The sequence below is a fragment of the Saccopteryx bilineata genome, chromosome X (genome assembly GCF_036850765.1).
Source record: "Saccopteryx bilineata isolate mSacBil1 chromosome X, mSacBil1_pri_phased_curated, whole genome shotgun sequence".
NCBI classification, from domain to species: domain Eukaryota; kingdom Metazoa; phylum Chordata; class Mammalia; order Chiroptera; family Emballonuridae; genus Saccopteryx; species Saccopteryx bilineata.
Window position 1 is genome coordinate 99331424 of NC_089502.1, and position 14468 is coordinate 99345891.

At 48.8% G+C, this 14468-nt stretch overlaps 1 protein-coding gene across 2 annotated transcripts; it reads left to right on the forward strand.

Annotated features, from left to right (window-relative positions):
* Nucleotides 1-239: 239 nt before the first annotated feature.
* On the forward strand, nt 240-11028 carry FTSJ1 (FtsJ RNA 2'-O-methyltransferase 1). Of its 2 annotated transcripts, none has more exons than XM_066249980.1 (13): nt 240-684; nt 2095-2239; nt 2512-2581; nt 2688-2778; nt 3128-3206; nt 5099-5151; nt 5235-5288; nt 5374-5476; nt 5583-5666; nt 7140-7243; nt 7338-7535; nt 7724-7765; nt 10471-11028. In XM_066249980.1, the coding sequence occupies exons 2-13, from the start codon at nt 2119-2121 to the stop codon at nt 10480-10482; spliced, it is 1011 nt and encodes a 336-aa protein (XP_066106077.1). In that variant the 5' UTR covers nt 240-684; nt 2095-2118; the 3' UTR covers nt 10483-11028. The 2 variants fall into 2 exon arrangements, with proteins under 2 accessions (XP_066106077.1, XP_066106079.1); XM_066249982.1 differs by having other exon boundaries at nt 7146-7243.
* The last annotated feature ends 3440 nt before the right edge of the window (nt 11029-14468 follow it).

Genomic DNA, 14468 nt, shown 5'->3' on the forward strand with positions numbered 1-14468 from the left:
TTCATCTCACGTTGGTGACTCCAGCTTAATTTCATTCGCAGCAAGCCTAAAATGAATGGGTGCTGTCGTGCTTGTTGCATTTTGGGAAATGTAGTCCACAAGCTCAATTAACATCGCAGTCCAGAAGGGAGAAGCTGGGAGTAAATCGATTTTAGCGTTAGAACAAAAGAACGGAACCAGTTTTTCTTCCCGCGACGTTTCAGCTACGCATGCGCGAGTCCCGCAGCTTTGGTGGTGGCGATTGCATGCTGGGAACCGCAGTTCTCCGGAGCAGTTACGTAGACTCGACTCTTATGTGACGGAACTCACAATGTAAGTTCAGAGCGGGTCCGGACCTCGCGGAAGCCTCTGCATTCTACGATGACAAGCTCGCCACGCTGCAGGACCCTTTAGGCGTGTGCGACAGGCACTTGGATCAACTAAGAACAGAAACTGAAGCCCTAAGACTTCTCACCGGTTTGCGCTCTCACCAAGGCTTGGGCTGCTGGCGGACCAGCCTTCTTCGTCCCGCTTCTCTCCACTCCAAAAGCTTAGGTAGGCCCTGGAGCACAGAGGACGTGGGTCCAGGCTGGGAAGATTGAGGCACGACTTGCGCTGTTCCGCCGCCGGAGGAAATTCGCCCTCCTTGCTGCAGCTACGTAGTCTGGGCTGGGCAACTAACATCGGGGAGGCTGCCGACCCAAGGTTTGTGTGTAGAAGGGGATCACTATTTAGGGGAGGGCTGGGGAGGCAGAGTTCCGGATATCAGTGGAGCTACTTTGAGGAAAGTCCGAAGGCGAAGTAGGCACATGGTCTTTTAGTTACTCGAGGAGGGAATGGGGGTGTGGCCAGATGGAGTGAAGAGGGCGCGAGTGTAAGGAAACGTGGTGGGGCTGTTATAGGGGAATCGATAGGAGCTAATGGTCAACTTGTTCATGGGAGCCGGTGTGGGTGTGTTCAAGGATTAATGAGGGTGGTAGAGTGAGCCACTAGAAGGTAATGGAAGGCAGATGGGGTTGTGATCCATGAGGTATGATTTCAGCAGGTTAATGAAGATTGATGGGGCATAGTCATCGAAAGGTAGTGGTGAGGCTATGGAAGGAATAATAGAGGCCGATGAGGCTCATGATCAATGAAAAAGTGACCAAGGAATAGAAAATGAGAGGTGGATGAGGTATTGTAATCAAAGGCTTTAATTGATGATCATGGCATGATCATTGAGGAATTAATGGTAACAGTGAGCAAAGAAAGGGTAATAATAAGGTGTTGAAGGTGTTGGGGTATGACCATAAAGTGATTATTGAGGGGCAAGGTGGGCAGTGATGGGAGAATGGGAAACATCCAAGATTAACATGAGTGTGTGGTAAATGAAAGAGTTACAAGACACTAATGGTGTGATCTCTGAGGGATCAATTGGAGGGCTGAGTTAATGGAGGCTGATAAAGCATAGTAATTGAGAGCTTAATGGGAAGCTAATAAGCCATGATCCTCCAGGCATTAATGGGGGTTGATAATGATGTAGTAATAAAGGAATTAGTGGGAGCCTAAACCATTTCAGGTATTAATGGGGAATGGGGTAGCGAGAGAGAGATTAAGGGGCTGGGGAGTACAATGAGGTAATATTAAGATAATGGGAATGAAAGCAAGGGATTAATGGGGGGCTAATAGGGCTATATGAATCAAGGGGCAATGAGGACAACTGGAGAGACAGTGAGATGTTAATGGGGGTAAGGTAAGCAGAGAAGGGTTGATAGAGTCACAGGGTTTAATATGTGGAGCATGGGTGACAGCACTGGAGGTTGACAGGGTCAGTAATGGGTCATCTATGAGACAAGTATAAATATTGGGTTTGGGGGATATTTAGGTGAGTGATGGGTTCTGTGGGGGTTCTCATGGGGTGAGTGGTGGAGCCTGAGAGTTCAGTGTTGGGGTCCTTCAGGCTCTGTGAGATCAGTGGGGTAGGTGACTGTGCTTTAGTCACTCTGCTGAGTGAGCTGTCATGTGGGTCAGATGAGCCCAGCTTGGTTTCTGTGGTTTTTCACTGCCCTGCAGAGGTAGGTGGTGGCCCACTCACCTAGTTACTGATACAGGGTGGCATCGGCTTACTGTTGGCAGGTCCCTGGGCAAACAGTGTGTGAGATGGGACGGACATCGAAGGACAAGCGGGATGTCTACTACCGCCTGGCCAAGGAGAATGGCTGGCGTGCCCGCAGTGCCTTCAAGCTGCTGCAACTCAATGAGGAATTCCAACTCTTCCAAGGTCCCTACCTGGCCGGCGAGTCACTGGGGGATGGGGCAGGCACAGGGAACAGACAAGTCTAGGTCTGTAGAGCAACCTGTGGTGGGTGGGCTGACTTGGAGGGTCTGCGGGGCAGGGTACAGGCAGGAAGGCATGCAGATATTCAAGGGGAGTTGGGCCCCTGGGCAGCAGATAGATGTGGGTGCTTCCCAGGGGATAGGGGTGAATTTTGCAGGGTCTTCAGGTTGGAGAGGTGGATGCAACTGATATTACATAGTCTTGTGTGTGCTCAGGTGTGACACGAGCAGTTGACCTGTGTGCAGCCCCGGGCAGCTGGAGCCAGGTGCTGAGCCAGAAGATTGGGTAAGTGTGGAGTCACGGATCGGGAAGGGTGGGGGCAGGAGGGCAGGCTAGGTGGAGGGTGGGCCAGGAGTGAAAACTGGACTGACACAGGCCATGTTGCCCACAGGGGCCAGGGGGCCAGCCATGTGGTAGCTGTGGACCTTCAGGCCATGGCTCCGCTACCAGGTGTGTTACAGATCCAGGGCGATATCACTCAGGTAAGTGCACGGCGTGGGGTGTTGAGGTGGATCCTGGGTGAGGCTCCCCCACCTGGGCGCTGCAGAAAGTGCAATAGACAGAAACAGACTGAGAAAGGTGCAGATAGAGAGAGTAACTGAGAGAACCCGAGAGAGTATAGCAGAGAAACAGAGCCAACAAGTTATTATCCCAGAGAGATGGCAAAAAATTATGGGACTGGGTCCCCAGAGACAGAATGTAGTCTTAGACAAACAGAATCTGAGCATTTGGCTGCCCCGGGGCCTGTGGGCCAGGGCCATGGGTAGGTGGGGTTAGAGGGCCACAGCATAGGGGGATCTTGGGGCCACTCACCCACCCTCTCTTCCGTAGCTGTCCACAGCCAAGGAGATCATCCGACACTTTGAGGGCTGCCCCGCGGACCTAGTGGTGTGCGACGGGGCTCCCGATGGTAAACACGGGTTGGGCGTGCAGGTGGGGGGCCCTGTGTGTGTCCTTTCTGTATCTCCTACTTCATTGGCTTCTATCACCCCTTCAACTCCCTGCCTCTCCTCCTGTCAGCTGTTCGTCATATCTGGTAACTCCCTGCCCTGCTGCCTGCTCTCTGCCTCTGTCTTCTCCCTCCTCACACTCTGCCACTTCAGTTGTCTGCTGTCCACTCTTCCATCTTCTCATGTCTCTTCTCTCTGCAGCTCTCCAGTCTATCTTACTTCCCATTCACTTTTATCAGTCAATCGTCCATTCAACACATGTTTAGTGAGCTAATATTGTGTGTCAGGAACTATTCTACATATTGGGGAAATATTTGTGAATAAAATTCCACCAATCTCTGACCTCATAGAGCTGGTGTTCTAGTGGGAGCAGTTGGAAAAGAAACATGATTGCCTGACCAGGTGGTGGCACAATGGACAGAATGTCGGCCTGGGACACTGAGGACCCAAGTTCGAACCCTGATGGTTGCTGGCTTGAGCGCGGGCTCATCCAACTTGAGCATGGACTCACCGGCTTGAGCATAGGGTCGCCGGCTCAAGCATGGGATAATAGACATGACCCCATGATTGCTGGCTTGAAGCCCAAGGTCACTGCTTTGAGTCCAAGGTCTCTGGCTTGAGCAAGGGAGTAACTCGCTCTGCTATAGATCCCCTGTCCCGGTCAAGGCACATATGAGAACTCAATGAACAACTAAGGTGCTGCAACTACGAGTTGATGCTTCTCATCTCTCCCTTCCTGTCTTTCTGTCCCTGTCTGCCCCACCTCTCTTGCTAAAAAAAAAGAGAGAGAGACATGATTGAGCTCTGTAGCAAATCAAAAAGTGATAGGCACCATAGGGAAATCAATAAAAAGGGGAGGGAGGTAAGGAAAACCTGTTGGAATTTTAAAGTGGGTGGAGAAGGCCTCTCTGACCATTAGCACAAAGAACTAAAGGTGAGACAGTGGGCCATGGGCATGCCTGGAGGAAGAATAGTCCAGGCAAAGGGCCCACCCTGTGCAAAGGCCATGAGGTGGGAGGGTACTTAACGTGTACAAACACCAGCGTTGAGATCAGTATGGATGGATCAGAGTGAATGAGGGGGAGAAGGACAGGAGGTAAAGTCAGTGAGGTGACAGGGGACAGACCCTTGTGTGGATCCTTAATGGGCCAGGGTGAAGAATTTGGCTTTTTCACAGAGATGAGAACTCAGAGAAAACCATGAGAGGGTTATGAGCAGCAGAGGGCCATGCCTGGCTCTGGGTTGTGACAGGATCCTGCTGGCTGCTGGCTGCTGTGAGCAGTGTGAGGGGCCAGGGGGAAGCTGGGGGCCTGGGGAGGAGGAGGCCGCTGCAGTCAGGAGTCCAGGTGAGGCATGGTAGTGGTGGTGAGGGGAGGGTAAGTTCCGGAGAGCTTTGGAAAGTAGAGCAGACAGGATTTGCTAATGGCTTGAATGTGGGTGAGAGGAGAGTATGGAGCTTGTCAAGGGTAACTCAGGTTTTAGGCCTGAACAACTGGAAGGATTAGATGAGATGGGAAACATGGTGGGAGGAGCAGGCGTGGACAGGAAGGGCAGGAGTTTGGTTTTGAACAGGTCAGGTGTGAGGGGTCAAGTCTGATCCGAATCTGGAGTTAAGAATCTGGACTGAAGGTATAAGTGATGATAAAAAGACTTGAAGATTGGTTGTTTTGAGAATTAAAATGAGCTCCTAGGGATTAGGAGCTCAGAATATACATCTGGTTGATAGATACTAATTTGCATGCAGAACCTTTGCAATAAGAGGACCTGGGAAATGTTTTTAGCCTCCTAACCTCTCTGGGACAAGAACATAGCTAGACTGGTTGCCCCCCTAACACCGTTCCTCTTGCCGCAGTAACTGGTCTCCATGATGTTGATGAGTATATGCAGGCCCAGCTCCTCCTAGCCGTGAGTAACCCACTGCCCCTGCCTCAGTTTTGCCTCCTCCTGGCTATCTCCGCCACAGCCTTAGTTATCTGTCCTGCCCACAGGCTCTGAACATTGCTACACACGTCTTGAAGCCAGGGGGATGCTTTGTAGCCAAGGTAAGCCTTGGGAAACATGTTTGAGACAGAGACAGGTCCCTGAGAGTCACCCTCATGCCTCCATCTCTGCCTCTCCACCCTGCAGATCTTCCGAGGCCGGGATGTGACACTGCTCTACAGCCAGCTGCGTGTCTTCTTCTCCAACGTGCTCTGTGCCAAGCCTAGGAGCAGCCGGAACTCCAGCATCGGTTAGTGGGGTGGGGGGCCAGGCAGGCAATGCGAATCTCAGGGACCTCTCCCGCTAGCAGCTGGGCAGAGGTGACAGTTGCCCCTCACTCTACCTTTCACCCACAGAGGCCTTCGCTGTCTGTCGGGGTTATGATCCCCCTGAGGGCTTTCTGCCAGACCTGACCAGACCCTTGCTGGACCACTCATACGGTGAGAGCCAGGGCCCCAAGCCCTGTCCCTGGGGAAACTCTGCCCTCTTGTGGCATTTATGTCTCATAAGGGTTCTCAGCCCCACCCCCTTGTAGAGAGATTGTTTCTTATGGGAATTCTGTCCCTTGAGGATCCTCAGCCCAACCCTCTGGTGGACCACCATCCTATATGGATATTATATCCTAGGACAGGGGTCAGGAACCTATGGCTCATGAGCCAGATGTGGCTCTTTTGATGGCTGCATCTGGCTTGCAGACAAATCTTTAAAAAAAAAAAAAGTTAAAAATATAAAACAGGCCCTGGCCGGTTGGCTCAGTGGTAGAGCGTCAGCCTGGCATGCAGAAGTCCTGGGTTCGATTCCCAGCCAGGGCACACAGGAGAAGCGCCCATCTGCTTCTCCGCCCCTCCCCCTCTCCTTCCTCTCTGTCTCTCTCTTCCCCTCCCGTAGCCAAGGCTCCATTGGAATAAAAAGTTGGCCCGGGTGCTGAGGATGGCTCCATGGCCTCTGCCTCAGGTGCTAGAATGGCTCTGGCTGCAACAGAGCGACGCCCCAGATGGGCAGAGCATCGCCCCCTGGTGGGCATGCTGGGTGGATCCCGGTCAGGCACATGCAGGAGTCTGACTGCCTCCCCATTTCCAACTTCAGAAAAATACCAAAAAATATATATATAAATAAAACATTCTCATGTATTACAATCCATCCATTCATTTCCTACCGCTCATGTTCATGGTTGCTGGTGGCTAGAGCCAATCACAGCTGTCCTCCGGGACAACACCAAATTTTTATTGGATAATGCATAACGTGCACAGGTTGTTGTACGGCTCTCACAGAATTACATTTTAAAATATGTGGCGTTCATGGCTCTCAGCCAAAAAGGTTCCCGACCCCTGTCCTAGGATGATCTTCAATCTAGTCCCCTAGTGGTAACTCTTGAACCTGGTGAAACTCAGTCCCAGGAAGGCTCTGAGTTCTGCCCCAGCAGAAACACCCACCAAAGGAGATTATAGCTGAGGAAGATCCAGTCATGGCCCGAGGTGGAAACCCGTCCATGTGGGTTATGCCGCATGAGGTGCTTTCACCTGGCTCTTAGTAAGAAAAGGCACAGAGCCTGCTCTTCTAGCAAGCATGATTGAGTGAGACAAAGTCCAGGCAGTGTATGACAGAAAGGCAGGTAGACATAAGGGTGCAGGGAAAAAAATGCAGGGGACCAGTGTTTTAGAAGCAGTGATCATAGAATCCCTCCCCGAGAAGATGATCTGCACCAAATGAAGGATTTCTGCTGGAGGAGCCTGTGAAGAGCCCGTGGATACATGGGGAGGCCTCGATACTCGCTGGCTTGAGCAAGGGGTCACTCAGTCTGCTGTAGCCCCCGGTCAAGGCACATATGAGAAAGCAGTCAGTGAACAACTAAGGTGCTGCAGTCATGACTGGTCCCAGGCCTCCCAGTCCTCTTATTGCTCCCTGCTTGTCAGATTCAGATTTCAACCAATTAGATGGACCCACTCGCATCATTGTGCCATTTGTGACCTGTGGGGACCTGAGCGCCTATGATTCGGACCGCAGCTACCCACTGGAGGTGAGTGCCCAGCCGACAGTAGGCAGACGGGGTTGGGGGATCACTGTCCTAGGTTCCCGAGTTCCCACTATCTTCCTGCCATGTGTCCCTGTAGCTGGAGGACGGCTCACAGTACAAGTACACGCCACCCACGCAGCCCCCCATCTCGCCACCGTACCAGGAGGCCTGCACATTAAAGAAGAAGGGGCGGCTGGCCAAGGAGACCCGCCCCCAGGATTGCCCCATCAGCATCATGGACACATTGCCCCCACGCCTGGCCGCTTCACAGCGCCACACCCTGCTCACCTCTAAGGTCTGTGCCTTTCTCCACACCCACAGTGACCCTCCCACTGCTCTTTCTACCCCCAAATCACATGCTTTTTGGGGTCAAAATTCTCTTCCCTGCCTCCCAATAACTATAAAAACCAATGGGTAAAACTAACTATAATGCATAGAAAAGCTTGGCCAAGTACCTGAGTCCCTTTTCTTTTCCTTGAGTAGGCTGAAGACAGTGAAATGAATTGTTCACCTCAACATGTTAAGGTAAATCTGCCTTTTTATCCAAGAGTTTGAGTAAAGGACACCTTTAAGAAAAAGATCAGGCCTGACCAGGTAGAAGCACAGTGGATAGAGCATCAGGCTGGAACGCATAGGACCCAGGTTTGAAACCCCGAGGTCGCCGGCTTGAGTGCAGCCTCACCAGCTTGAGCGCAGGGTCACAGGCTTGAGCATGGAATTATAGACATGACCTCATGATCCCTGGCTTGAGCCCAGAGGTCAGTGGCTTGAGGCCCAAGGTCGCTGGCTTGAGCAAGGGGTCACTCGCTCTGCTGTAGCCCCCTGGTCAAGGCACATAGGTGAAAACAATCAGTGAACAGCTAAGGTGCCGCAATGAAGAATTGATGTTCCTCATCTCTCTCCCCTCCTGTCTGTCTGTCCCTCTCTCTGTCTCTGTCTCTCTCTCTCTCAAAAAAAAAAAAAAAGAAAGAAAGAAAAAGATCTGTCCTGGTCAGTTTGCTTAGTGTTAGTGTTGGCCCTGCATGCAGATGTCCCAGGTTCGATTCCCAGTCAGCACACACAAAAGAGGTGACCATCTGCTTCACCCCTCTTCTCTCTCTCTCTCTCTCTCTCTCTCTCTCTCTCTTCCCTTCCCACAGCCATGGCTCAATTGGTTCAAGCGAGTTGGCCGCGGACACAGAGGATGGCTCTGTGTCCTGTGTCCTCCACCTCAGGTACTAAAAGCAAAAAACCAAAAATGGCTCAGTTTCTGAGCAACGGAGCAATGCCCCAGATGGGCAGTGCATCGCCCCCTAGTGGGCTTACCAGGTGAATGCCAGCCAGGGTGCAGGTGGGAGTCTGTCTCTCTGCCTCCCCTCTCAAAAAAAAAAAATCAGTAAAATTTCACCTTTAACATTTTTATATTATCTGATAAGATTTCAATCAGCACACCTTTACTAAGCATCTGACATTGTATGTCAGGAACTGCTTTAAGCATTTCATATATTGAGGCATTCAGTAAACATTTATTAAGCCTATACTGTGTGCTGGGCATTGTTCATAGTGGTAGACTGGGGAAAACAGTCAGATATCACTGCCCTCATAGAGCTTCTAGACTGGGGAAGGTAATAAACAATAACACAGTCTGAATGCAGAAGTTCCCCCACACACGTGTATACACACACTTAAAGCTTGTGTTTCACTATGTATTTATATAGCTTGCATTATCATGTATATGTGTATGTATATACATATATATTTTAATCAAATATGTAATACTTTATTATTTATATATTTTATTTTTTTGCAAAAGAGAGACAGGAAGGAAGAGAGATAAGAAGCATCAACTCATAGTTGTGGCACTTTAGTTGTTCATTGATTATTTCTCATATGTGCCTTGACCAGGGGTCTACAGCTGAGCCTGTGACCCCCTTGCTCAAGTCAGTGATCATGGGGCCATGTCTATGATCCCATGCTCAAGCCAGTAACCCCGTGCTCAAACCAGTGACCTCGGGGTTTCGAATCTGGGTCCTCAGTGTTCTAGGTCAATGTTATTTCCACTGCAATACCACCAGCAGGCCGTGTGTATATATATATATATATTTTTTTTTTTTTTTTGTATTTTTCTGAAGTTGGAAATGGGGAGGCAGTCAGACAGACTCCTGCATGCGCCTGACCAGGATCCACCCGGCATATCCACCAGGGGGCGATGCTCTGCCCATCTGGGGCGTCGCTCTGTTGCATCCAGAGCCATTCTAGCGCCTGAGGCAGAGGCCACAGAGCCATCCCCAGCACCCGGGCCAACTTTGCTCCAATGGAGACCTGGCTAGGGGAGGGGAAGAGAGAGACAGAGAGGAAGGAGAGGGGGAGGGGTAGAGAAGCAGATGGGCGCTTCTCCTGTGTGCCCTGGCCGGAAATTGAACCCAGAACTCCTGCACACCAAGCCAACGTTCTACCACTGAGCCAACCGACCAGGCCTTATAAATAATATGTTAAAGTAATATTGAATATGAAAAAAAATTAAGTAAAGCTGGGTAAAGAGAAGCAGGAATTCTAGGGGTGGCGGTGTAAACTCTTTTTGAAGTGTTGCCATGGAAGGCCTCACTGAGGTACTGTTTGAGCAGAGACCTAAAGGAGATGAGAGAGAGAATCCATGTATTTATCCAGGGGAGAGTGTTCCAGGAAGAGGAAGTAGCAAATGCAAAGGCCCTGAGGTAGAATGGTGCCTGTTATGTGAGGGAGCAGTGAGGGGCCAGTTTACCTGTAGCACAGTGGACCCACCAGTGCTGGAGGGCTTCTCGTCCTCAGTACCTCATTTTAGAGGACACCCCTTCTGACAATGGCTTATAAATTAGTATAGAATTTCTTAGTTGACACTATTTGTAGTACTCCCAGACTAGAAACAGCCCAAAGATCCATCAACTGTAGAATGGATAATTCAATCATGGTATAGTCATTATGGAGAATTATCATCCATGAGAATGAGCATCCTACAATTATATGAAATAACACTCTATTATTACTCATTAAACAGAATATATATATATATTCCACGCATTTTTTATGTATATCACTGTTTACAATAAAAGTAGGGAAAGATTCACTCCCCGGCATCTCCACCAAAAAAAGAAAAAAAAAAGTAGGGAAAGAAACTTCACATAATGTTTGTAGCTAAGTGAACAATGATTAAGTCCAAGACGGTGGGAAAATACATTTTTGTTTATAATGTTTTGTTTGACCTTTATAAATAGCTGACAGTCTGAGACAGCCCGGAAACTGTTTGCTGTTAGAAGAACCAGAGCTTGCGCTGATGAATTTGTTTTACAAATATAATCTCGTCCATGGGTCCTGAACATCCAAGCCCTGAGTGGAAACCTGCATCAACCACCCTGAACACAACCAGGAATGAAACATCGCAGAATATTCATTTGCATTGCAGAAAGCGTTCTTCAATGAGATCTTGCCTCTTCTCTAAAGCTTTCCGGGGGTGTTCTAATTATGTCCAGAACTTACCCGAAAGGCAGAGGTTTTTAACTTGGACAGAAGTCTAGAGTATCCGTGAACTTGATGGAAGAAAATGTTACATCTTTATTTTCACTGATGTAACTGAAATTTAGCTTTCTTCCAAAATACGGATTCTAGCAGTAAATCATGATCAGAAAAGCAGTGCCTGCAACTTTCTCACAAATACAAATCAGTTCATTTTTATAGGATGGTTGTTACAGACATCTTGAAATCCTGTTCACACTCATTACTACTTGGACATGGAAAATCTTATAATTTGATCTAATAAAAAATCCATATATTGCATCCCAATTTTTATTTTAATATAGATGGTCATACTTTTTCCAATTTCATTGAGATATATTTTATATATATATATATATATATATATGAGTTTAAAGTATACAACATAATTTGATAATTTGATATGTGTGTATATTCTGACATGATCACCACAGTAAGTAGTTAACATCCATAACCGCACATAGTTAACATTTTAACATCTACTCTCTTGGCAACTTCCAAATGTACAACACAGTATTATTAACTATAGTCACCATGCTGTACATGGCATCCCCATGACTTACTTATAGCTGAAAGTTTATACCTGAAAACCATTCACCCATTTCCCCTACCCCACTCCTAACTTCTGGTCTGTGTCTCTGAGTTTTTTGGGTTTTTTTAGATTCCACATATAAGTGAAGTGACGGTATTTGTCTTTGTCTGACTTACCTCCCTAACCCTCATGGCCCATCCATATTGTCACAATTGGCAGTATTTCATTTTTTATGGCTCTATGTCAGCAGTTCTCAACCTGTGGGTCGCGACCCCCACCAGGGTCGCAACCCACAGGTTGAGAACCGCTGCTCTATGTTCTAGCAGTCTTTAGAAGTGGAATTGGCTACATGCAGCTTTACTATTCCGTTGTATGTATACAGCACATTTTCTGTATCCATCCATCCATCGGCAGGCACTTAAGTTGTTTCCATATCTTGTCTGTTTTGAATAATGCTGCAGTGAATCTAGGGGTGCAGATATCACCTTTGAGATAGTGATTTTATCTTTGGATAAATACCCAGAAGTGGGTTTGCTGGATCATAATGACAGTTTTATTTAGCTTTTTGAGGAACCTCTACTATTCAACTGGTTTACATGGTAATCCTGTGTATTTGTTTTTGACTGGGAATGTTTTTTGTTTGTTGTTTTGTTTTGTTTTGTATTTTTCTGAAGCTAGAAACCGGGAGAGACAGACAGACTCCCGCATGCGCCCGACTGGGGTCCACCTGGCACGCCCACCAGGGGGCGACGCTCTGCTCCTCCGGGGCTTCGCTCTGCTGGACCAGAGCCACTCTAGCGCCCGGACCATCTTTGCTCCAATGGAGCCTCAGCTGCGGGAGGGGAAGAGAGAGACAGAGAGGAAGGAGAGGTGGAGGGGTGGAGAAGCAAATGGGCGCTTCTCCTGTGTGCCCTGGCCGGGAATCGAACCCGGGCTGATGCTCTACCACTGGAATGTTTGTTTTTTTAATATTCTGTAGAAAGCTCCACAGATTTAACCAGATGCCAAAGGGCTCCACAGAACAATTTTTTATGTTAAAACCTCTTCTCTTAAATGTCAGAAAGCCCAGTCAGGTGGATCAGCAGATAGAGTGTCATTCCAGCACACCAAGGTGGCTGTTCAATCCCCTGTTAGGGCACATACAAGAAGCAACCGATGAGTGCACTAAATGGAACAACTAAGTGGAATGAGTTGATGCTGAGGACCCAGGTTCGAAACCCCAAAGTCACTGGCTTGAGTGTGGGCTGTTGAGTGCGGGCTCACCAGCTTGAGCATGGAGTTGCTGGCTTAAGCATGGAATTGTAGACATGACCCTATGGTGACTGGCTTGAGCCCAAGGTTGCTGGCTTGAGCAAGGGGTTACTGGCTTAGCTGGAGCCCCCAGTCAAGGCACATAATGAGAAAGCAATCAATGAACAACTGAAGTGCTACAACAAGTTGTTGCTTCTCATCTCTCTCCCTTCCTGTCTGTCCCTGAATCTCTCTTATGCACGCTAAGAAAAAAAATGTCTGTCTTGACTGCAATCTTGAATTTTGACAGTTTAGTAAACAGGAGCTGACAAACTCAATAGCTACCCAGGCAGAACCGGTTTCTGCAACTCCCATTACTTTAGAGACTCACATTCTCTGTCCACACCCCAGTCCAATGACCTCAGGACTCCCTACATCCCAGTCTGTGACCCTAGGTGTTTCTGCACCTGACTGACCCTAGGAGTGTCCATACCAAATCTCTATAAGCCTGGGGTTGGGGGGGGGGCACACCACAGCATGTTAACGCAGGGTTCTTCCCACCTAGGTCATTGTGACCACAGGAATGTATGACAAAAGTGTACACACAAAAGGCTCTGTGACCATGGGAGTATCCATGCCCATTGCCATATGAATTCATCAGTGTCAACACTACAGGCTGTGGGCCCCAGGAGTGTACACACTCCCGCCTCTGTCACGCCAGGAGTGTCCACATCTAAATATCCAGGAACATAAACACAACCTTTGGGACCCCACAAGTGTACTCATTACAGGCTGTGTGTCCCTAGTTATGCCCTCTCTATATGACATCAGAAGTATATACACATGCAAGTCGCTGTGACAGGAGCAGTGTCTAATCCCCGGTCTCTGTGGCCCAGTGGTGTCTACATCCCCAAATATGTGGCCCAGGAGGGACCAGCCTGGCCCAAGCCATCTCTGACCTCAGGAGTGCCCCCTCCATCTGTCTGGCCCTCATTGTGGATGCCCTAGTGACTCCAGGAGTGTCCACACTCCTCTGTGTGACTCCAGAACTTTCCACACAAAATCCAGTTTATCCACAGAGGAACATATCCCGTACCTCAGACATTGTGTCCTCAGTGGAGTACTCACTATAGTCTGAGAGACTCCTGGAGTGTTTCCACCCCAGTCTGTGATGACAGGAATGTTTGTTCTCCAGTGTGTGCAACCCCAGTCTTTTCATAACCCAGTCTGTGTCACCCCAAAAGTGTACCTTCCCCAGTTAGTTTAATCACAGGTTTGTCAATTCTCTAAGCTATATAACAATAAATGGTGTCTTTGTGACCTGAGGGGTTACCACAGCAGTCATTACCACCCCAGGTGTGTCTACAACACAATGTGTCACCACAGGAGCTGTGGTGTCTGTGCGACACCTGAAGTATTCAAAACACAGTCTGGTGATCCCATACTATCCATATCCCAAAGTTTGTGATCACAGAGTTGTGAAAACACCAATCTGTTTGACCCCAGGGATGCCTACTACTAAGTACGTCAGTCCGTTGTAGTACCCACAACTCAATCTAGATGACCTCACCAATGGCTATATGTCAGCCTTTGTCACCACAGGAGTGCCCACCCCTTGTGTATGAAGTCAAGAGCCACCAGACCCCAGTACATGTCCTCAGGGAAGCACAACCACAGTCTGTGTTACTACAGAATTGTTCACAGCCCCGTCACTGTGGGCTTTCCACCTCCCAGTCAGTGTCCATTAGGAGTGTGCATTCCTCAGACCGTGAAACACAGGTGTGACCACTCCCCAGCCTATGTAACCCCAAGAGGGCCCACAGCGAACCTTTGTTTCCGGAAGTGTCCACACAACAGTCTGCATAACCTGAGGATGATCAACTTTCTGTGTTACCGCAAGAGTGGCCACCACCCAGTCTGTGTGTCCCCTGAGTTGTACACCCTTGGCTGTGTCACCTT

Bases quoted from the DNA above. Each gene is read 5' to 3' on its own strand.
- FTSJ1 (XM_066249980.1), top strand. From the start codon at position 2,119: ATGGGACGGACATCGAAGGACAAGCGGGATGTCTACTACCGCCTGGCC. The intron at 2,582-2,687 runs GTAAGTGTGGAG...TGTTGCCCACAG, and splicing joins GTGCTGAGCCAGAAGATTGG to GGGCCAGGGGGCCAGCCATG. The intron at 5,477-5,582 runs GTTAGTGGGGTG...TTTCACCCACAG, and splicing joins CAGCCGGAACTCCAGCATCG to AGGCCTTCGCTGTCTGTCGG.